This window comes from Pyrus communis, chromosome 1, assembly GCF_963583255.1.
Source record: "Pyrus communis chromosome 1, drPyrComm1.1, whole genome shotgun sequence".
Lineage (NCBI taxonomy): Eukaryota > Viridiplantae > Streptophyta > Magnoliopsida > Rosales > Rosaceae > Pyrus > Pyrus communis.
The window spans coordinates 8,962,414-8,985,502 of NC_084803.1; the positions used below are offsets into that span (position 1 = coordinate 8,962,414).

A 23,089-nucleotide genomic window follows, 5' to 3' on the forward strand; every position below is an offset into this window, starting at 1 on the left:
GTAATGGAGAAGCAATGTGTAATACTTTGACTTTGGATTCTCTTTTGTTTTATTTGATTTAATGGTAAAAAAATACAAGCATTATATTTTAGTTAATGGTAAAAAATAAAATAGGATGAGCGTTACTTATTCTAAACAGGGAGCCTTGACGAAATGGAAATGTTTTTTTGTTTTTTTTTTTTTTGATTTTGTGACGGAAAGGTTACGGATTTGAGTTGTGAAAATAACTTTTTTACAAAGTAAAAACAAAGATGCGTGCGATAAAGTTTCTCCCGTGATATTCGCAAAGCGTGAAATCTTTTAGGCTTGGGTCTCCCTTTAGGATTTCTAGAACATTTTGAGTTCCTTTTATGTTGTTTTGGACTCGTTAGCTCCGCATCGCTAACGGGCCCAAGCCCGAAATAATAATAATTTCCTCGCAGAAAAACTCTGAAATATCACGTGGACTCCCAATAAAAAAAAAGAAAGAAAAGGAACCGCTTTCCCCGGAGAGCAGTTCAACAGCGAGTGCGAGGGAGACGAAGGAAGTGATACCACAGAATGGAAGGGAGGGAAGACTTGAAGTCGATACTAGAGTATCTGCCGGTGGTGGTACGGTCGTGCAGTCTGTTCTGGCCGTCGCAAGCGGTGGATGCTCTAAAGGCGTTGGCGGGAGGTCCTGAGCAGAGTGGGTTGCATTCTGGGGAGCTGCTATTCACAGCCATTTCGGACCTCCGGCACTCTCTTTCGATCTCCTCTCACCCCGTCGCTCCTTCCGCCCCACACGGCTACGCCCTCTTCTTCGATGAGGTCTTGCATTTCTGCAATTCATTCAATTTTGTACACTTCTATTTTTAATTTCCTTTTTCTGTTCAAGTGTTTGATATCCATAGCATTAGCATATCATCTGAATTCTGAATGGAAAGGCGTGGGTTGTGCAGCTCATGTCCAGGGAGGAAGCGAGGAAATGGTTTGGAGAGGTTGTCCCGGCATTGGCGAATTTGCTTTTGCGCTTGCCCTCTCTGCTAGAATACCACTATCAAAACGCAGGTGGCCTTATCCATGGAGTCAAAAATGGCCTTCGTCTACTGGATTCACAAGCAGCAGGAATCGTGTTGCTCAGCCAGGTATCTTTATCATCATTGTTGCTTGCACTTGGTGAACATTATTTTGGCTTTTTATCTGAAGAACCATAAGCGATCGCATCCCAAAATTTCCTTTAGTTGTGGTATTGCTTTACTGATTAATGTCCGCGTTTCTTTTCAGGAACTAATTAGTGCTCTTCTCGGGTGCTCGTTATTTTGTTTGTTCCCCACCAATAAACGAGGTGCCAGACATCTCCCAACCATCAACTTCGACCATTTGTTTGCGTATGTCATCTTTGATTTCTTATGCGGCACTTGTTTCTTCTAGTTTACTTTTACTACACGTATAGTTGTAGTTAAATATACCTACCACCTCGAATGTATTTTCAGGACGTTGTATGACAGTTATAGTGAACAACAGGAGAATAAGATAAGGTGCATTATACACTACTTTGAAAGGATAAGTTTCCATATGCCTGAGGGTTTTGTCTCATTTGAGCGGAAAGTTCTTCCTCTGGAACATGATCCTTTAAGCATTTCTTATCCCAAGGCTAGTTTTTGGAGCAAGTCAGACATTCCTCTCTGCCGCTTTGAGGTAAAAGATGAGCAGCTGTATTAAATAATAAGCCTCCGGTTACATGCAGATGGATTGATTTCCCCTTTTCGTTCTCCTAGTCCTACTACAGCTTTGCAGTTGCAATACCTTGCTAAGTAGTCTTTTCATATCGTTCTAGGTTCACAGCTCAGGCTTGATAGAAGATCAGTCAAGTGGGGCTCTTGAAGTTGACTTTGCAAACAAGTATATAGGAGGTGGTGCTCTTCGCAGGGGCTGTGTACAGGTAAGGTTTTTTGACTCTTTATATGTTTCATCTAAGTGTGCGTGCCAGCACTTTTAAACTGTATTTTTATATGTTTACCTTTTCTTGGATCACGCAGGCCATGATCTAGTTGCAGAAGCACCTAATTTTATTTGTTATTATCATCTCACGTAGGAAGAGATCCGTTTCATGATCAATCCTGAATTAATTGCTAGCATGCTGTTCATGCCTTCCATGGAAGATAATGAGGCTATAGAAATTATTGGTGCAGAAAGGTTTTCCGATTATACAGGGTGAGCATTGATAACATATTGTTTGCTTATTTGTCTGTTAGACAGTAATCACATATATTTTGATTAGAGGAGTTAAGCATTTGTTGTTAATACACCATGAATTTAATTTGGTTCTGCTTTCCAATTGTCGTCATTTCTTTAAGTGGTGTAGGTATGCTTCTTCTTTTCGTTTTGCTGGTGACTATGTGGACAAAAGGGATGTAGACTCTCTCAGAAGACGTAAAACCAGAATTATTGCAATAGATGCATTATGCAGCCCGGGGATGAGACAATACAAACAAGAGTTCCTCCTGCGGTACGTATATTGTACTGCAAAGACAGATTATTTGAATCATATGGTATAGTCATGCTTCCTGAATAGAAACCCATAATCTACCTAGCCAATTTTACATTGCTTTATGGCACGATCCACCCAACTCAGCCAAGCTAATAAATGCTGCATAAGAGAGTGGGAGGCCAGCCCTTGGGGACTCCATACAATAAACTTTTTGAGACTTAGGAAATGAAACTTCCATTCAAATATAGTCGAGAGGAAATAAGTCTCAGCAATCAGGTCCCTGCAACTTCGAGGAAGGCTTCAAGCATCCCAAATTACTTTTGTTGAATTACTCTTCACAAGCATAAAGTAGCACCCCAAACCCTTGGTTTTCTTCTTTGTTCAAATTCTAAATCCTTGCCTTCAATTTCTTGGTGATACTATGCTGGATTGTTGTCACACTTGAGTGCAGATTTGATCTCCTTCGTTTTATAGCTGAAGTTTTATCTATCCTACTTGTTGGCTTCAACAGGGAAACTAATAAGGCATTCTGTGGATTTTTTCAACAATTGAAATATCAGCAGCACAAGAGATTGTTTCGAGAGGATGGATGTTCTCGAGTTCAGCTTCATCCAGATGTTAAAGACTCCAGTGACATTTGTAGTGATAATCTTTTGGTATGAATTTTCTATCACTTTTATCTTGGTTTGTGTGTGTGTGTGTGGGGTTTTAGGTGATGTTCTACATTTGGAAATGATATCTGCATTATTAACTTTAGCCAAGCTCTTAATGTAAAGTTTATATTTGGTTTGCATCATCTGAACTTGCTGTTCTTGTACAAGAAAATTTGCTTGTTTGACTTTTGACTTTTACATTTCTATAGTTGCAGGAAACTAGCGAAAATTCTGATAAGGTGTTTGGAGGACAATCTGTACACCAACAGATCAGAGATTCTGAGATGTCATCTCTGGATAATGAGGATGATGAAGTTGGGATTGCAACTGGGAATTGGGGATGTGGTGCTTTTGGAGGAGATCCTGAAGTGAAGGCCATAGTTCAGTGGCTAGCTGCCTCTCAGGTAGTTTAATGTTACGCCTTCAAAGCAACTAAAGGGAGAATTTTGTGAAAAAGCCTGAATGGGATATATATCATGTGTGAAATCTTTAGCTGACTCAGACAATTTCACGAGAATTCTAAGATTTAACAATGATCAAAATGGATATGATTTCAGGCAGAAAGACCATTCATTTTGTACTACACGTTTGGCATGAAGGCATTGCGAAACATAGAGCAGGTACATTCCCTCCACCCAGCTCGTGCCAAGCTTTTATGCCTCTGTGTGTATAGCATGTTTATATTTTACTTTCTGCGCTTTGTGGAGTAGGTAACTCGATGGATACATTCGCATGAATGGACAGTTGGAGATCTGTGGAATTTGGTGGTGGAGTACTCAACGCAGAGATTGAAGGGAGAGACGGATGATGGATTCTTTACTTGGCTCCTTCCATCTCTACTTGCCCCTCGTCATGATACCGATATGTTGGATTTGCCTATTTCGCCTTAAATAAAACTTGATGCCTGTGCTGTGTTGTATTGTCCCGTATGGTCGCGTTTATTTTTTTTGGTAGAAGGATTTCATTTTTCTTTTGCTTTGTTTTTTGTTGCACATTCTATTTATGGCACGGCATAGCAATGCAGACGGCTTTCAGGCTTCAGGTGCCGCGAATATTTGCCGGACCTTAACTTATGCTGCTGCAAAAGGAGCTTAAAATGAAAGCTCTGAACGAACACCAATATCCAAGTGAGATCAGAAGTTGAAAAGAAATGATAAAATTTGATATGGGTGTAGTTATCTACCCGCCGTTTTACACTTTTCACTCCTCAATTTTTGCCGATTGAATCGAATAGTTTGAAATTGATCAAGGAACAAAAATTAATATGGTATGTTGAGAAAATTAAAAGAAGTGTGTGGATAGTATCACGTAATTTGCCGCACTCCCTCCCTCGATGATGCGTCAGCATCATACGCAATATACGAAAGTAGGAAGGCTTGAAGAGTGTATAAGTGGAGGCCCATAAAAGTTCCTCGTAGCTCTCGTGGGCTGGGCTTTTGGTCGGTGGGCTGGGCTTGGGTTACAAGGTCAAACAGTTAGAAGTGGAAGCCTGCCTTATCTGATTCATTTGACAGTTGCAGTTGCAGCAGGCGCGCTGCGTTCTGCTGGTTGGGGTTTTAGCTGCTGCGGCTGATGCTCTTCGGGGTTTTGGTTTCTCCTCGTCATCGTCATCCCAAGCTCAGGTCAGCTTTCTTCTCTATACTCTTCGTTTTTTCCTTGCTGACATGGTGCAATGAATTGGAATTGAATTTACACTTTTCACTGATTTGCTTTCTGCCATTTACCGACTGCTGTCAAGTGTTGGAAATGGCTCTGCAAACTACCACCGCACTTCCCTATCTCTTCTCCTCACCAAAACCCAACAACAAATTCTTCATGCTCCTTTCGTTGCCTCCTCATTCCCAGCAAACCCAAGCTAATCACAACAGAACATGGATGAACACCGCTGCGAGTGTCCCAACACATGTCCATAGCTCCAACTTTACTAGATTGCATGCCTCTAACCAACAAGAGGGGGACTCCTCTGATGATGATGATGAACCTTCTTCCGGTATCAAGGATGATCCCTATTTCATGGGTTCTCAAGAGAGACGTGAATGGAGAAACACAATTAGACGAGTTTTAGATACCAACCCCGATGTTAAGGAGGAGTTAGACCCTAGTGAAAGGACAAAGAAGGTGCAACAACTTCTGGCCAATTATCCTCTTGTTGTAGAGGAGGAGGATCCTGAATGGCCTGAGGATGCGGATGGCCGTGGTTTCAAGTTGGATCAATTCTTTGACAAGATTACCATCAAGAATACGCCAAAGAAGGATGACGATGAGAATGATGACAGCGACAGTGAAGTAGTGTGGCAAGATGATAACTACATTCGTCCTATTAAAGATGTAACAACTGCAGAATGGGAAGAGACTGTTTTCAAGGACATCAGCCCTTTAATCATTCTTGTACACAATCGCTATAGAAGGTCCGGTTTTCCATTTTTCTCATGATTTCTTTTTTGCTATGCTATGTTACTTGTCTCTTATCGAAATTTATGATCTCGGCTCCTTGTTTCAGTTATAGTTCGTTATATGAGAAAATTGTTCCGATTAACATTTTTTTCCTCTCTTCAGACCAAAAGAGAATGAAAGAATCCGGAATGAACTGGAGAAGGCTATACACATTATATGGAACTGCAGGCTACCTTCACCAAGGGTAAGTCTACCCCCCAACTGTAATAGTGTACGTGTGCCCTCTCACACCCCCTTTACTAATCATTATGGCTAATATTTATTTTTCATGTTTAACAGTGTATTGCAGTTGATGCTGTTACTGAGCATGATTTGGTATCTGCTCTCCAAGTGTCTGTCTTCCCCGAGATCATCTTCACTAAAGCTGGGAAGATCTTATATCGCGAGAAAGGTAATTTTTATTTTAGAACATGGGCGTTTGATTCTTGCCTCCTAATTGCAGCATGATTTCAACTCCTTTTTTATGTCCTCTGTTCAGAAATTCGAAGTGGAGATGAGTTGTCAAAGGTGATGGCTTTCTTTTACTATGGAGCAGCCAGACCACCTTGTTTGAATGGCATTGGAGATAGGCAGGAAGCAATTCCATATGTTCCCGTCAGTTCCCAACCATGATATTGGTTGTTGGTGAAGTTTTCCTCGTAACAATATTCGGGCTAAAAGCCATATAGTTTGGAACTCCTACAATATTGCCATGACAAGTAGGCATAGAGCAAGGCAATGCCAATACCTATCCACGCTTGGAGCCATAGCATCTCTTCCTTGTCGCTCTCTTTCTCTCTGTGTATATATATTGTTGGTAACTCCTAACAAGACATTATATTGTTATGTATAACAGCACTTTTTGCTTGTTCTTGATGTTATCAGATGCCTTTGTTTTTAATTTGATTGATGGAATTTAACTTGCAGTTCTGTATTGGCTTTTAAGTAGAATATAAGACATAGCTGGTAATAGGCTTAGGCTGGCCTTCTTTCTTAGTCGAGTTGTGGAAACTGGGCATGAAGAAGTTTTGATCGGCTTATTAGGCTTCATTAAATTAAGGTTAAGAGGGAGTGAAACTCATCCTAGACTACAGAATTGTCTGCACAGCTACACTTGATAAATTCGGACATACATTCTAAGTACTAAACCAAAATCACCACAGCGCTTCGCCCTCACCTCGCTGACTCGAAACAACCATTCCATGTTCCAACTTCCAACTTCCTACCAACCAGTAAAACTGACAGAGAGAGACAAAATTTGATTCTCAAGTATATGCTGTTTTAGCCAAGGGAATGATGCTTGGCATATTCCTTTTTATACATTATTCAATGTCAGAATATCTAACATGGGATGTGATGAGATGGTCCAAGTTTTAAACCCAGGGCAGGCTGAATCTGAAGCTCTAGGTTATCTAGTATCTCTCTCCTTATCACTACTATACTAGTTGTTTTACTGCTTGTTTATATGGAGGCACTATTTTGCCAAACTTGTGCGCGACCGAGCGGCCTATCAAGTATTGGTGGTGGTAATTTGCAGCAGTGGATATGTTTGTTGTTGGTCACCTAGTTATTCCATGGTTCCATCCATCTGCTGGCTTCAATATATAATTTGTATTTGTATATGTTGTATATATACATGCGGTATTGTATATTTGACGCCTGACGGACATTCTGATTAGATGACCATCAACGAACACATTCATGATGCAAGCAATTTATATCGATCTCTCCTGTTCTGTTTCTGTTTCCGTTCTGTTCTGTCTCACCATCTCATCGATTACTGGTTTTACAGTTACAGCCATAAAACTAGCTAAGCTTTTCTCCAGCAGTGTTTGTTCAAGTTTTGAAAGTTTCTGTTCCTTTTATAACTTCTATATATATATAAATGCTTTTGTTTCAATATATATTCAAACGAGGAACATGTATAACTTGAACTCCTCGTATGTATATACATTGCATATTCAACCGCTAGTAATTTTGCAGGAAAATTGTATACGAGACGAAAGCAGAGAAAAGATCGATACAAGAAGTGAGCAGACAGCAGAGGTACTTCTTACAACTTTCAATAAATCCGTAATTGAAATAATCAGCACTTTGAGCTGTGAGGTACAATATTGCTAATTAGCTTTGGCTAGCTACTGCTAGGCCTAGGCACCACCACTGATGCACGAGAATGTTCGTCTATGGCTCTGATACTGGACAAGTTGCTTTGAAGGAGGAGAGTGAATGGAATCATCAGCGTCCACCAATGACGAGAATCCTTGCATAGAGTTGGAAGCAGAGCCGAGAGCAACAGATTTGTGTCCGCGGTGTTGAAAATGACGACCACCATGGTTGATAATGTTTGTGGTTGTGGACGACTGATCCCCCGGGGCAGATGTACCATTGACATTAAATATGGTTGGAAGATGATGATGTTGATCAGCTGAAGGTGCAGGTTGGGGGACAGAGACGTAACTGTTGTGATCGATGTAGAAGTCAGCGATGTTGTAATGATTAGTTTGATCTGATGCTGGTGGTGGTGGTGCTGCTGCTGCTGTAGCTGCTAATGAGGCGGAGGAGGAGGAGAGGCAGATGTACTGGTGGCGAGTTCTGTTCCCCTTCATTGCCTTGTAAACCATTGGGATTAGACCCTCCATAATTATAATTGTCGATTGGATATCGTATAGTCTAGTCTAGTCGAATGAAGCTTATCGATCGATCCCTATACTCTGTTGGGCCGTTGTAGGCTCCAGGTAGCTCAAGAGAGAAGAATACTCTTTGCAATATATATATATATATATATATATATATTATAAAGAGATGAAATCGCCCGTCACCAGTTAGCCCTAAATTATATATAAAAAATAGATAGATATAATTGTTTGGTTGGTTTGGTGATTCATTGAACCAAGTCCCACACGCCAGTTTTATATTTGAATTCAAACTTGTAGAATAAAATGGGAGAAAACCCTTTTTTTTTTCTTTTTTTTTTTTTTTTTTTTTTTTAAGGAAACGATAGATGTTATATATTAGGAAAAGTCATTACAAAGTTCACTTATGGAAGAGACATCCTCGAAGAGGACATCCACTTAAATCCAGGGGTTACATGTATATATATATATATATATATAAAACAAAGTATTTAAATTTTATGAACATTTTTAGAAATATTATCATAATTTAATTTAAAAAAAAATCTTACGATGCAAATTTAAATCTAATAGTTAAAATAATTAAATAAAATATTTAATTTAAAATTCATCCAAATTTAATAATTTTTTAATATTTAATAGAATTTAAATATTTTTTATGATAGGAAAAAAGTTAATTGAAGGATCACTGAGAGCTTTTCCAATCTGAAGTGAATCAGTTTCAAAGATAATATTGTGAAATCCACTAGAAATCGCCCAAATCACAGCCGATCGAACCGCAAGAGCTTCGGCCAAACGAGGGGAGGAGGTATCCCTGAAATTTGCAGCCTTACCTGCTAAAAAACCTGCAGAGTCATCCCTGACAATGAGCTCGACACCACCTAACCTACGGGATGAGATCCAAACGCCATCGATGTTCATTTTTAGGGAACCCAGTGGGGGTGGAGTCCATTTAGGGGAATTGGTGTGGTGCAGAATTCGGTTGTACCGTGCTAACCATGGCTCGTTTAGGATCTCACCCCACTCTCACGACACCCCGCTCCGGGTACCGCACCCAAGACCTTCTCCATCCCAAGGGCCAAGACCCTTTCATCCCATCACAATAACAAGTGCAAAGGGACATAATACAATACTACACAAAAGCTTTACATTTGTGTATTTATAAATTCAGTCTAATTAGTTAATGAACAAAAGATATAGCGAAGAAAAATGAATAACTCGTGAAATGTTCGTCAAACTGAATCTATTCATCATCATTAAAATCTGGAGTAATCGTTTTATCGTCCTCCTTTATATTTTGGAAAACAAATTATCTCGTTAGTTGTATGTGGTTCAATATCCTAGTGGATAAGGTGTTGAGTTTCTACACATGCGTTTCAGGTTTGAAATTTCCTCCTCCCTCTACAGTAATCGTTTCAAAACTTTCCCCCTCACCTTAATAATAATAATATTTTGTAAATATATAAAAATAAGCTAGCTAGTTTTAAACTTGCTAATTTTTTGCAGCTGCCTCTTGCCTCTTAATTATCCATAATCTAATCTAATATGCAGATTGCAGAAGAAGGAGGGCATGCGTGTGATGTAATTGTAGTATTACTATACTCTCCAAGTATCTATTTACTTGTACAACATGCAAAACCAACTTTGAAATGTGATTAAATAAATATTACTCTTTTAAGTATCTATTTGTTTACTTGGTCCAGTCCAGTATACATAGGTTTTTGTTTTTCTTCCACCCACCCGCCCATTTGGCATTTGGCCCCGTTTGGAATTTCGCCGATTGCCTGCCCGGCCTCCCTGCCTTGATTTGTTTGTTTGGCAATGAAAGATATCACACCATGAGTCCATCCAAGACCAGGCAGGCAGTACAGTAGCAGTAGCCAGTAGCCACCTTTCTTTTACTTTTACCCTTTTCAACTTTTACCATTCTTAAGCTTCCTTCCCTGTAACTTAGAAAAGAAAAACTCAAAAATACGCCTGCATTCGCAGAATTTGAAACATCTCAATTAAATTGTATCGGAGAGAATTTATGTCATACATAACTCAAATTATAACAACTATAAATACAACAGCGCATGCAATCTTGTTGGTCCTTTAAGCGGTAATATTGTTTATCCATTTCCGCCCGCAGGAAAAAACGAAACAAAAACAACCACTTTGGACCGGTCAAGGATTGTCGCACTTGCTCTACTGCAAGTAGAAACATACCAGCGAAGAGATCAAAGGAAGTAATCTGTGTTATGCATTGAACAGCTCATTCTTGTAGCACTGACTCCAATCTGAATCCCCTGAAGTAAGCAACCCTCCTCCTCCATCAGTGCTTATCGACTCAGCAGTAGCACACATTCTTGATGACGACTTAGGACAAATGCCGCCTCCTTCATCATCCAAAACTTCTGCCGTCCACAACTTATAAGTTACATTCTCATCTTCTTCCCCTACCTGGACATTGAGTTCAGGACTTTGACTTGCTTCATCTTTTTTTAATGGATCTTTGCCGCACCCATTAATATCTTTCTCTTCATCCGATAAACATCTGCAGCAATCATCTTCATCCATATCGTAGATACGACGCATTAACCCTTCTCTCCATGAAATCCTCATCTCCGATTGTGATATATTCTCTAGTGTAGAGTTGGAAAGCCAGGAAGCGCGATCATCCAAAACTTTATGCAATTGACTGATTGAACTGCAAGCTGTGGTTAGACATTCAAACTGGAAACTGGATTCAATCTGATCCTCTATCAGTACATGACTGTTCGTCTTCGGGGACAGGCTTGCCATCTGAATAGCTTCAGCCACTGAACTCAGTTCAGAATCAAAGTAGTGTTTCCTATGATTTTCTATTCTCGAGTCTGATTGAGGAGTACAGATAACATTGCCACTGTCCAGTGAAACCATAGAAAATGGAGAGGTCTCACTGTCATGGCCATAGTGGAGTTTTCTTTCCTCTTCCAGAGTTACAGCCTCACAACAAGGCGTGGAATGCGGAGAAGACAAAACACCAACATGCTCATTTACGGGCTCCAGAACTTCATGAAAACTTGGAGAAGTTGAAGTACTCCTGCTAAAATGAGCAGTACTTTCCATGTTAGTATTTTCACATACATCTGAAGAAAATCCATGACGACCTGAGGTTGAAAATGGAGAATAAAGATTCACGGGACCTACAGAATTCTGTAAGCTATTATCAGAATGCTCCTTGTGATCCTCATCCCCTTCATCACACGGTGACAAAAGCCAATGCATTGAAGCTTCAGTAGGTAAAGGAACAACCGAAGCATCCAGATTGCCAACAACCCCTTTGCCAGTTCCATCAACATGACCATCACCTTCATCATCTGCGTTGTCGTCATCATCCTCAAAGCTGCCTAAAGCCTTCCCTTTACTGAAGCCCGAATCATTCTGTCCTACACTGAGAATTCCTTTAGCTCTGCACTTCCTCTTGTCAGTGATCCCTGAAAGGACATGACCAGCAGAATAACAAGCAAGCTTGCTCGTGGACACCACAGATGATCCGCATTGTATCTCTGGAGATACGGAGGCCTGAACTGGTGGGGTTCTACTATTAGATTTGTCAGAATTCTCGAGCACATCCTCAGCCTTATCAGCCTTGGAGTCCAAACCCAACCCAGTCGGTATCTTACTCAAAGGAGTAAAATTTCCATCAATACCATCTGATTTGAGCTCAGTGGGCTGACCTGCATTGCCCACCACCCTTACAATACTACCTTCCACCTCAGACCCAGATTCTAACTTACTCAGGGAATTTCCATTTGATTTTGAAACTGAACAAGTTTTCGACTTTGGTCCACTTCTAGAAGAATTGTTCGTAGATTTACTTGCATTTCGTGAGGTGGGTTTCTCCGGGTTTTCCAAAGCATTGAATTTGGAGCGGTTATCCTTGGATTTTGATGGTCTTGTAGGCCTTACAGCAGGAGCTGATTTAGGGGTTTTGGAGAGAGTTTTAGGTGTGTAAAGAGGGGTTTTTGAATTACAGGAAGAAGAATGAGAGAGAAGGAACCTGAGGCAACCTCGCGGGGCTTCGACGGAGATTGAAGAAGAAGCGTCGCTGCCAGTGTTGCTAGTGCCAACGGTGACGGCATTGAGATCCCGTAGTGGATTTCGACGGCTCTGCTCCTTTTGCTTCTTCTTCTTGTTCGCCGTCGCCAGTGGCGGTGCCGGAGAGGCTTTCTTGGCGAGCTTTGACGACAACGATCGGTTCATAGCCTGTGGTGTGGAGGCCGTCACTCAGCAGATCTGAAACCGAACCAAATGATTTGAAAATCTGACAGAGGTAGGGACAAGGGAGGGAGGGTGAGGCAGTAAAGGGCAGAGATTTTTCAGAGACCGAGGAGGGAGGGTAAAGCCGCAAAGGGGAGTGTAAGTTTGTAACGGTCTGATCCTAAAGGCACAGGTGTGAAAAAAATTTAAACCATTGACATTAGTGCACCGTGTTTCCCGTACTCCGAATATTTTCTTTGTAAAGGAAAAGGTCATCTTCGTTTGACCAACATGCCCATTTATTACTCACATATTTTCTGAAATGCCATCAATTCGCAGAGTGGGGCCGAGCGGTGCTTCCTAGCGTATGACCCACGCCGATAGCGGTCAGCTTGTCAATATAACGTGTAAAATAAAATACGGCGGTGCGAGCAGCTTTCAGGCCTCTGCAGAGCGGAGAGCACGAACTTGGAAAGAAAGAATTAACGTGCAATTCGAATTGAATCATCCCAATTCCCCACCTTTTTAATTGGTTCTCGTACAATCAATCCAATCCAATCCAGAAAGTGGTTTCCTTTGACTGTTGGATTGATCCAGACTTTCAGTTTCAGCATCAGCATGGCAGAGGGGGCAGAGAGGGAAGCCAAGAAGATCATCATTGACACCGACCCTGGTATCGGTGAGTTGGGATGCCATCAATTTCTTTTCTTTTCTGTATGTTTGATTAATCTGTGTTTTATGGGGGAGGGGATCAGAAAGTCAAGGGAGGATTCTGAATTTGTGTTTTTATGCCGTCTGTGCATGCAGATGATGCCATGGCCATATTTGTGGCGTTACAGTCCCCGGAAGTGCAAGTGATTGGAATTACTACTATTTATGGAAATGTTTATACCACTCTCGCCACGAGAAATGCCTTGCATTTGGTAATCTTACAACATCTGCTTTTTCTTTCTATCTCGCTTTGCATTAGGCATTTTGTCGGCTGTCTTGGTTGCTTACTTGTACTTCGGGTTTAGTTGGAGGTTGCAGGGAGAACCGATATTCCGGTGGCTGAAGGATCTCACGTCACAATAACTGTATGTTCTCAACCCGTAGTTCAACTTCTTGTCTTCCCCCTGTTGTTTTCTGCCTTGAGCTGTTTTCGGTTTTGTAGTGTCTTCATTTCTCATCGCATTTGTTTACTGCACGCCTGTGCGATACAAGTTTAAACCAGTAGACTATAGTGATCATACTTTTATTAACTCTTAAGAAATTTCTTCTCTATTTCTGTCGGTATCTGTTTTTCACCTTATTTCTTACATCAAAATAACTTAGCAACAAAACCTTAATTAGCAAACCTACATGATAGCAGCTAAAGTAGTTTCGTAGGAACCTCTTGTTGCCCACTATATCTTTTGCTCATGTAGTTTTGATGGCCATGTTCTTGCATATATTGACAGGCTACTGTATGTAAAGATTCATAACTCATCAATTATTTCATCTTTTTCCACGAAAAGAAAGGTACAAAACTTCGTATTGCTGATTTTGTTCATGGTGTGGATGGACTTGGCAACCAAAATTTCCCCCCACCAAAAGGAAAGCCAATTGAACAGTCGGCAGCAGCTTTTCTGGTTGAACAAGCAAGCCTTTACCCTGGAAAGGTCACTGTGGTAGCATTGGGCCCTCTTACAAATATTGCTCTGGTCAGATTCTTGATACGTTGCATGGTTTTCGATTTTCAAAATTATTCTTAATCGTTTGTAATACAGTGTATCCCTTAATGTAGGCTACTCAACTAGACCCTGCATTTGCAAAGAACATTGGCCAGATTATTCTTCTTGGTGGTGCTTTTGCAGTCAATGGGAATGTAAATCCAGCAGCAGAGGCCAATGTAAGTTGCTTAAACTATTTGTATCTAAGATTCGAATTTTTAAAGACTTCAACTTGAGTTTCTGCAACCCGCTTTACATTCGGAAACCAGATATTTGGGGATCCAGATGCTGCAGATATGGTATTTACATGTGGAGCAGATATTTTGGCTATGGGGATTAATGTGACCCATCAAGTTGTCTTGACAGGTACTACGTTGCGAAATTTCTAGTCCTTCTAACAAGTATACTTCAGATTTGTGATTTCTAGCGCAGCCTTCAAGAACACTTTGTCGCAGAGCCTTTAAACCTCACCAGGAGTTCAATCAATTAGCCTGTATCCACTTCCTTGTATAGTTCTTCTGGAAATCCTAAAATACACCTCCTGGAATCCATGCCGGAAATTTGCTGTTTTGTGCCCAGTTGATCATTTCTCTGGATAAAGTTCTGGTATCTGTGAAAGCAGTGTCTTGGAAATGGCCGCTTGATAATTAAAAGTCCTGTAGGAAAACTTCATGCATGATTGTGTTATTAGTAATCCAGTTTATGTTACTTTCATTATGCTACATGAAGACGCTGACAGAGAAACGCTGGCAATGTCAAATGGAAAGTTTGCTCAATACTTGTGCAAAATTTTAGATGTGTACTTCTCCTACCATCATGATGCGTATAGCACAAAAGGTTAGTTCACTAAAGTGTCGATGAAACCCAAATGGATTGGATTTTCCTTAATCATGGACATACTGATGGTTGATTTAATCATGGTGTAGGAGTTTATCTTCATGATCCTGCAGTACTTGTTGCAGCCGTTAATCCTTCACTTTTCACCTACATGGAGGGTGTTGTTAGAGTCCAGACAGATGGCATCACAAGAGGACTCACAATTTTGTACAACAAACAGAAAAGGTAGAGCCCTTCTATTCGTGTTCCAGATAAAGGGTAAAACGGTAGCCTAGTAGAGGTATACCATGGTTTTATATGCATCTCAATCCTGTTGATATATTTCTACGTAACTAATGTCGATACATATAGGTTTGGTGAGGTGACGGAGTGGTGTGATAAACCCACAGTGAAGGTAGCGGTGACGGTTGATGCCCCCACAGTTGTGAAATTGGTTATGGAACGGCTCATTGAGTCTTAAAGTGCTCTGCTTAAGCTGCACATGCCGCGGGTTTGTGCCTCGAGGACTTGGCTTCCTTTTCGTTCATTCAGGAAGGGAAAATTAGCTCCATAATCCAGCTGGTTCGTGTTCGTCACTGCTGTTAGGTTGTGTTGTGCTTGCTTGGTGTTTAAGGCATCCTGTTTGTTTACACCTGCAGCACAATCATGTATAATTAATCATCTGCTTCGTACAACTGTGAGAATAAATTGGTTTCTAGTCTGTTTCTTTGTGTTGATGGCAATAATTATTCGTGACGATGTGGTAACAAGTAATTAATCATGGAAGCTGGTATGAGTTATGAGAATGAATGTGCGATATACAGCTCCTGTAGTTATCCCATATATACCTTTGTTTTGCAACTATGTCACCACGAAGGGAATGGTGATGTGGTAACAATTAATCATTTCATTCGTTTGGTTGTTAATAAATGCAAATGATAGTTCGTACTTATAAATCTATTCCTTACAAGTAAGCACGCTTAAACTATATATCAACCTAAATATTCATGCTCTTTAAAAAAAATAAAAAAAATAAAATAAAATCAGGATTCGTCAAGGCAGTCTATTCTTTCGGTGGCTGGAAAGACTCACAGAGGCGTTTTCAGCCTTCCCTTGTCACCTTCGTATGATTCACAAGTGCTAATAATTGAACCTAAATGTGTCGTGTGAAATACAAGTTTGAAATTCGTTCCGTACTACTGGACCAGGTGAGCACACCACCACCTTTCTTTTACAGAGATGGTGAACGGCCATAAGGAAATGCGCAATGTGGCAATGTGCAGTGGGCATAAGGAAATTGGCAATCTACCTTTCTTTTACAGAGATGGTGAACGGCCATAAGGAAATGCGCAATCCGGCAATGTGCAGTGGGCATAAGGAAATTGGCAATCTACCGTACGTTTTTGTTTTGGTCCTTACACTTCATTTTACAAGAGGGTAAAATTGACATTAAAATTTATACTAAAAATGTGAGTGGGGCAATAAAACAATGAGATAGATTTATCAGCTACATTTATAATAATTTTTTAAATCATAATATATTCTTTTTCTATTTTGGTTGTCACGAAACTACCCTTAAAGATCATATTTGCAAAATATTATCAAAATCGGAAATATTTAAGATATCTAATTAGGTTAAAAAAAATTAACGAATACTATGTTATATAAGAAACAAATTTTATCTTGATAATTAATTAAGCAAATAGTTTCGGATTGAATTGAATTTTTGCAAGAATAATCTATAAATCGAGACATACAAAATAAACGATTTGGATCGTTGAAGTTCGACATGAAACGAGTAATGCCATTTCGCGTGCATCTCAGCCAAAAGCAATACTTTATACCGACGAATTTAACTGCCAAATGGACCTAGAGAGCCTAAATTATCATTTTTGAGATACAACCCTCACTGATCAATGCTGATTAGTTAGAAAAAAGTTGAGCTGCTAAACGATGATTCAAGGAGAAAAAAAATCAGACAGATTGCTGCTCTTAACCCCTCTGTATCGTCTGGAAACTTCTGCCCTTTAACTTTGATAAGGTTCCCCATGCAGGTTCTGCTTTCCTCCATTTGAATCCCTTCTAGCAGTAAGAAACTTCTGCCCTTTCACTTTGGTGAACTTCTGCGACTTCTCCTCACCAAGCAGCCACTTTGCTCCAGATCTTTCAAATTGAAATTCCTCTCCTTCAACCTTTGCTTGTTGAATTTCACATCAACAGCATCTCCCTATACGCTAAGAGTTTTTTTCGGATTCAAGCTTTCCGACGGTACTTGGACGATTCCTCCGACGCCCGCCATCAAGGTTAGTCTAAAACGATTCCTACATTATTGACCTATTGCATGTCAAAATCTGCTTCAAATTTGTGATTTAATATAATTGGGCTTTAGAAAATTTTTCTTGATTTTGTCTAATCCAATTTAACGATTAGAAATTTCGCCTGGGGACTGCAATTTCATCTGCTCCAATCAAATAGATTTTTTTTTTAATCTGAATTTAGAAAATTATATTCAAATTTGTTTTACATCTGATTCAGTTGGATTTAGGGGTTGTGTTTTAGTGTTTCCTGGCCTGAGTTGTATATTAAAAAAAGAGTGATTTTTTTGTATCCTAAAGAGTTCATCATGATCATAGACACGGTCTGATATTATCAAGTAAGATGCCGAGTCCTCTTTCCTTCATATAATTACATTTGGAGCTGTTTTTCTGGGTTTTTGTTGATTTGTTTGCTTATCTGGTATATACCAGAAGAGTGACACCGCCACGAACTTTATCAATTTATACATGAAAAACGTCACACTTGGGCCAATTTAACCATTTATTTTGAGCACATCACATCAGCAAAATAATAAAACATATAACAGCGTGGTTTTTTCAAGTCAATTTTTTTGGGCATATTGTTGTTCATGTAAGTGTTGATTTGAAAAATGTGAGTGATTTTGGCATTTTATGACAAAGAAGAAGAATAGTATGTATGCTATAACATTATGAGTGTGAGAACTGAGACATGTGAATTGTATGGAGGTAAGCAACAATTATGCAAGACATGTGAATTGTACGGAGGTAAGCAACAGTTATCTGGCTGTTTCTTTTTTGCTAAAAAGATTGTGTGACTTTTGATATATTGTTCATTACGAAACAAGGAAGAATAGGAAGAAAGTGTAATATATGATCTCTAACCATTCGACTTTGTTCCAAGCAATATTGTTTGGTGAAATAGTTGTGTTAAAGATATTGGAGAAAATTAAAAATATTTAAAATTTATTTTGAGGAGGTTCTCATTCTCCAGGTGAAATCCAGATACCAATTTGTCAAGATCAGTGGTGACACAAAGTGGCATATGAAGCAGGGCTCTTGTACCCTGAAAAAAAAGAAGTCGCTTGTCTCAAATCTCCAGACGCAGGTCGATTCCTGGTGAGAAGGATGTCATCAATGGTCGAATCTCCCCTTCTTCTTATCGCCTTCATCTATGGGTGATGGTTGTTTCTTCCTTCTGTCACTAATTTACTTTTGGAGTCTTGGACAGAGAGATGGCAGGCGTTGGCGGTGGCGGTGTAGGAGGAGTGATATTGGACGAGTGTGTACTTTTTGGTGGTACCAATGTCAACTTGCAATCAGACGCCCACTTTCTGCTTCATAAGCTTCGCCATTCCAACATTCCTATGGTCGGTACTCCTCCTCCTACTAGTCTACTACTACTTTCCCTTTCACTCTTTTGGTTCCAATTTTGTCCATCTGCTTAATTTTTCATTTCCATTTATTCTTCTGCCCAATGTAATTCAGCCTGTCATGTTCTTTGGTTTGTCCTTATCTTACAATTTTCCCGACCAAAATAACGAAATTATTGTTAATTAATCTTTTCTATTCTGTTTTTTGGCTTATCTTTGAATGCAGGGAATTTCTTATGGAGCAGGTCTTGAAGCTCATAAGGTAAAGCTTCTCATTTTCCTGCACATCCTTTTTAGTTACTTACACTTACACTTTCTTCTTCGATCTTAATTAAACAAGGAAATAAAAGAAAGAATTATCACACTATCTGTCTGAGCTCTGACAATCTTCAATCTGTATCTTGTCATATATAGGTTAATATTCTCAAAGAAATGGCGGCACAGTATTCCATCCATTGCTTCCTCTTAGATGAATCCGCATCCTCTACAAACGATGCTATACGTGAGGTTATGCTAGCTTGGCCTAATACCCGAGGCTGTATTTTGTATATAGTATCCAACAACAAGGAATACATGTTTCCTAAACTAAGCAAATGCGGTTGGGTTATCACGCTTCTCAGTGAGTATTGCACTTTCATGTTTTCCCCAACCATGCTCTCCGAGTCAATGACGTCCTGTTGTTGGCTCAACTGCAAATTATTTTGGTTTCAGATGTTGAAGGCAGCCCTGCATCCACATGTGAGAGTTCAAGCATGGTGTATATCAACAAACTATGCGAGTTGCCTTTGACTATTTGCCAAATAAATAGAAAGGTTTTTGAGAGGAACTGCTGTCCATATACTACTATTACTGCCTTTGGCTATTTGTTTTTATGTATACAACTTTTCTTCTATATTTCTTGTAACATTGAATCTTATGCTTCACATGGAAAACAGGCATTTGGAAACAGCATTGTGACAGTTGGTTATATTATGAAGCCGTCTCGTGAAGGGGATTTCGCTAAGGTGAGCTTTCTATAAAATTGAAGGCAATCAGTGCTAGGAGAGAAGAAAATATTGAAAAGACAAAAGGAAGAAAACATTGATACTTGGTATCGTGCAAATATGATTGTGCTTTCTGAAAGGCTTTGAGTCACTATTCACTTCAGTTGGACTGTTCGCTTGACTTTTTGCACTTGTAAAATTACCCTGATAGATTGAATGGCTGTAATTATTTAACTGGAAATTCTAGTAATTTTGAGTTGAGGAAATTTATCAGGTTGATCTGATTTTCTGGGGTTGGCATTCTAAGTGATTGTGTATATTTATGAATAAATCAGACGTATACAAGATTGTATTTGAAGCTTACAAGTCATCTTGATTTTTTTTCAGAGGGGTGCATTCCCTATGTATCCTACTCAAGATGGGTTGATGTTCGTTCCCCTCACATTTGATCTCCCTCTAGCACCTCAATTACAAGAAGTTGATGTAGTTCTCCATAAAGCAACCGATGAAATTATATCCATTAATTTGGATGGATCTTTACCATCTTCTACCAGCATAACATACAGCAGGGGAATGCAGGAATTGCAAAGGTAACTTGTTAAGTTTATCAGTCTGATTTTTTCCTCCATAGAGAGTAGTTGGCTCACTACCAGAAGAAATAAGCATCTTAATAGTATCTGGCATCCGTATTTCCATAGAAGAGCTAATGTGAAGCGCGTTAAGACATTGACACGTAGTACTTTTCTCCTATTCCATTGTATGAGTGGCATTTGAGATGAATTTCCATGTTGTGGTGTTTATACTCGTGCCTACTTTTGTGATATGGTATACATCAGTAAATGTAAATGCATAAGCTTGTAGTTTATACTCTTCCGTAAATGTATCCCTCCCTCTAATGTTAGTTTTAGACTTTCTTCTTCACATTCATACAGTCCTGATTTCTTGTAATTTGTAATCAATTAATCATTTTGATACCACTCATCAAAGCAAGTGTGTCCTGGAATTGGAGTATGCAAAAGAGCACTATATAACGTAGTAATGTCCATTTGGGTTGTTTTTAATATCCTTTGGTTTCTTACACAGATATGTGGAACATCACCTAGACCTCTGTGTGATTGACCCACTTAGCTCTATCTATCCTGTAGTAGATCGATTGAAAATTCAACAGATTCTACTTGGGTTGGAGGATCTCAAAACCGCCGGTTGCTGCGCAATTAGGGGGCCTAATTTTCTTAAGGTGTGCGTGTGTGCATGTGCATTTTCTGCTTTCGCAATGTTTTCACAAGTTAAAAGAAATCTCTTGATATTTAAGTTGCAGAAACTTTCTCGGTAAACATTTTAGCAATTTTCGGCATAAATAGTCATGGATTTATCCTGTAAGTGTGGTCTACTAAGTCACTGGCTATCTTAAGGACATGATTGAGCTTTTTGTGTATATAACAACAAGAATGGTTTATTTTAAATATCATATTTATTTATACATGCGCAGGTTGATGATTTTAACCAGTCTGATTTGGTTCAAAGCCTATCTGAAGCTAAGTTAGCTCTTCCAAGTATAGTAAAACCTCAAGTTGCTTGTGGTGTGGCCGATGCTCACAGCATGGTAATGCTTTATTTATTAGTAAAAGAAAGGGATTGTAGTCACATTGCTGCAAATACTATTTTCTCTTTCCCTCGTCATATTGGATTGCATTGAAAGGTCTTTAAATATTTGCTAAATGAATTGAATTGAGTTATTGCTGAGGCAGTAATATTGAAATGAGATTTGGGAAGCATACATGTTTATCAAATTGCTATTTGTTCTTCATCCAAATTCACCATCTTTGTCGTATTGTTTAAACTAAAAATTCAACGCTTACATTACAGGCAATAGTTTTTAGAGTTGAAGATTTCAAGGATTTGACTGTTCCTCTTCCAGCAATTATACAGGTGAAAAAGATTTAATTTTCATTTGATGAATTTGGTATAGCTTCTACCCGATATGTTTGGTATAGGAGTCCATTTGTTCTAACCTAATGCAATGTTTTTGTATTAAAAAAATAAGTGCTAAAGTTCAGGTATGTTTTGTCACACGTGTTCATGCATGCTAGCTTACAGGGTTTTTCTTTGCAAACGATTGGAATTGCAGGAATATGTGGATCATTCATCAACGCTCTACAAATTTTACGTGTTGGGTGAGAAAGTTTATCATGCAGTTAAGAGCTCTACTCCAAATGCAGATGGTTTGAAGAAATTATCTGGAAGTAAGGAGCTCAAACCCTTAGTCTTTGACAGGTAGAACATTTGCTTCCCCTTCTACTCCTCTACCTCTCCTTTTGGTCTTAGTTTGTTGATACATGTAATCAGTGACCCATGACGTGGTGATCTTTCCTTTGCAGCTTAAAATCCTTACCCACTGCCAAAGGGAACCTGAGTTCTGGAGATGGTAATAGCTCAAGGGCCACTATTGATCTTGAGTTGGTTACTAGTGCAGCTAATTGGCTTATGAGAAATCTTGAGCTGACCATCTTCGGCTTCGATGTTGTTGTGAGTAAAGCTGAAATCATATGTTGATGTGTGGTTGGGATGTTTTGTGTCCCACCTTTTGACCCTCTTTTCCTATCATGTGTGTGCAGATTGAGGAAGGCACCGGCGACCATGTCATTGTCGATGTGAATTACCTCCCATCATTCAAGGAAGTTCCCAACGAAGTTGCTATCCCTGCGTTTTGGGGTGCGATTAAGAAGAAGTTTGAATTAAGAGGAAGAAATAAGTAGCGGCTAGTGTATTGACTCTGCGTCGCCATGCAAGTAGTTTGTTAATGCAGATGAAGTTTGGTCGTGACAACAGATTAAGGGAAGCAAGAGTTGCTTGTACTAGCCTTGAAGGTCAAGATAACTTGTGTTTTTTTATTCCATGCATTGCTTTCTCTAAGAAGTCGAGGATATTTTTTTGGGAAAATTTGAAATAGGTCCAATTTTATAGACTACCTTTTGAAATAGGTCCAATTTTTAGTGACTTTTGACTTTTGAAATAGGTCCAATTTTTAGTTACTTTGGACCCATATCAAAAAACCTCTTTTTTTTTCCTCTCTACTTTCTTTGGTCGTTTTAAGATCATCTTCGGTTTTGATGTTGTTGTACTGAACCTTAGCTGGTTATACCAATATGAATTCTCTGAAGATTACTTATTTAGGAAGTCGGGAATCGTGATTCGTGATACAGGATGAAATAAACAATAGCGGTAAAATTTCAACAATGGGATTATGGGATCAATTTTGGCACTTGAAAATAGGTTAGTTTTGTAAGAAATTGAACTGAATCCAACCGTTGAAAGACTTCAAATCCATATATTGGTTGGTTCAGTAAACAATAACCGACCCTCCTCCAACAAGATGGTGAAGTGCCCTTACGTGACACCTCTTGGTCTTGGGTTCCAAGGTCGGTGTGCTCCCTGCTGCTGTTGGCGTATTCATATGTGAATGTGGTTAACAAAACCAAGACAATGTTGTGCTGCTGTTGGCGTATTCATATGTGAATGTGGTTAACAAACCAAGAC

The 23,089-nt window shown here is 39.4% G+C and overlaps 6 protein-coding genes across 6 annotated transcripts; 4 read left to right on the forward strand and 2 right to left on the reverse strand.

Annotated features, from left to right (window-relative positions):
- Positions 1-475: 475 nt before the first annotated feature.
- LOC137718691 (poly(ADP-ribose) glycohydrolase 1-like) lies at positions 476-4,146 on the forward strand. Its single transcript, XM_068458241.1, has 11 exons — positions 476-789; positions 921-1,106; positions 1,246-1,349; positions 1,455-1,659; positions 1,799-1,903; positions 2,057-2,175; positions 2,327-2,470; positions 2,964-3,108; positions 3,315-3,509; positions 3,663-3,725; positions 3,816-4,146. Exons 1-11 carry the CDS (start codon positions 541-543, stop codon positions 3,993-3,995), a joined length of 1,695 nt encoding a protein of 564 aa, XP_068314342.1. The 5' UTR covers positions 476-540; the 3' UTR covers positions 3,996-4,146.
- Positions 4,147-4,617: 471 nt separating this feature from the next.
- Positions 4,618-6,419, forward strand: LOC137738002 (thioredoxin-like fold domain-containing protein MRL7L, chloroplastic). Its single transcript, XM_068477602.1, has 5 exons — positions 4,618-4,727; positions 4,844-5,513; positions 5,662-5,743; positions 5,839-5,950; positions 6,038-6,419. Exons 2-5 carry the CDS (start codon positions 4,852-4,854, stop codon positions 6,169-6,171), a joined length of 990 nt encoding a protein of 329 aa, XP_068333703.1. The 5' UTR covers positions 4,618-4,727; positions 4,844-4,851; the 3' UTR covers positions 6,172-6,419.
- A 1,266-nt stretch (positions 6,420-7,685) lies between these two features.
- Positions 7,686-8,177, reverse strand: LOC137737253 (uncharacterized). Its single transcript, XM_068476717.1, has one exon. The coding sequence runs from the start codon at positions 8,175-8,177 to the stop codon at positions 7,686-7,688; it is 492 nt and encodes a 163-aa protein (XP_068332818.1).
- Positions 8,178-10,194: 2,017 nt separating this feature from the next.
- On the reverse strand, positions 10,195-12,567 carry LOC137717042 (uncharacterized). The gene has a single exon (XM_068456362.1). It carries the CDS (start codon positions 12,396-12,398, stop codon positions 10,410-10,412), a length of 1,989 nt encoding a protein of 662 aa, XP_068312463.1. The 5' UTR covers positions 12,399-12,567; the 3' UTR covers positions 10,195-10,409.
- Positions 12,568-12,760: 193 nt separating this feature from the next.
- On the forward strand, positions 12,761-15,725 carry LOC137734433 (probable uridine nucleosidase 2). The gene is made up of 9 exons (XM_068473703.1): positions 12,761-13,074; positions 13,203-13,318; positions 13,412-13,471; positions 13,892-14,077; positions 14,161-14,265; positions 14,356-14,452; positions 14,816-14,923; positions 15,013-15,148; positions 15,275-15,725. Exons 1-9 carry the CDS (start codon positions 13,014-13,016, stop codon positions 15,381-15,383), a joined length of 978 nt encoding a protein of 325 aa, XP_068329804.1. The 5' UTR covers positions 12,761-13,013; the 3' UTR covers positions 15,384-15,725.
- Positions 15,726-16,744: 1,019 nt separating this feature from the next.
- Positions 16,745-22,717, forward strand: LOC137734441 (inositol 1,3,4-trisphosphate 5/6-kinase 4). The gene is made up of 14 exons (XM_068473708.1): positions 16,745-17,205; positions 18,191-18,315; positions 18,428-18,566; positions 18,796-18,831; positions 18,984-19,188; positions 19,281-19,381; positions 19,505-19,573; positions 19,940-20,142; positions 20,636-20,789; positions 21,042-21,155; positions 21,419-21,481; positions 21,681-21,826; positions 21,931-22,078; positions 22,168-22,717. The coding sequence occupies exons 3-14, from the start codon at positions 18,432-18,434 to the stop codon at positions 22,306-22,308; spliced, it is 1,515 nt and encodes a 504-aa protein (XP_068329809.1). The 5' UTR covers positions 16,745-17,205; positions 18,191-18,315; positions 18,428-18,431; the 3' UTR covers positions 22,309-22,717.
- The last annotated feature ends 372 nt before the right edge of the window (positions 22,718-23,089 follow it).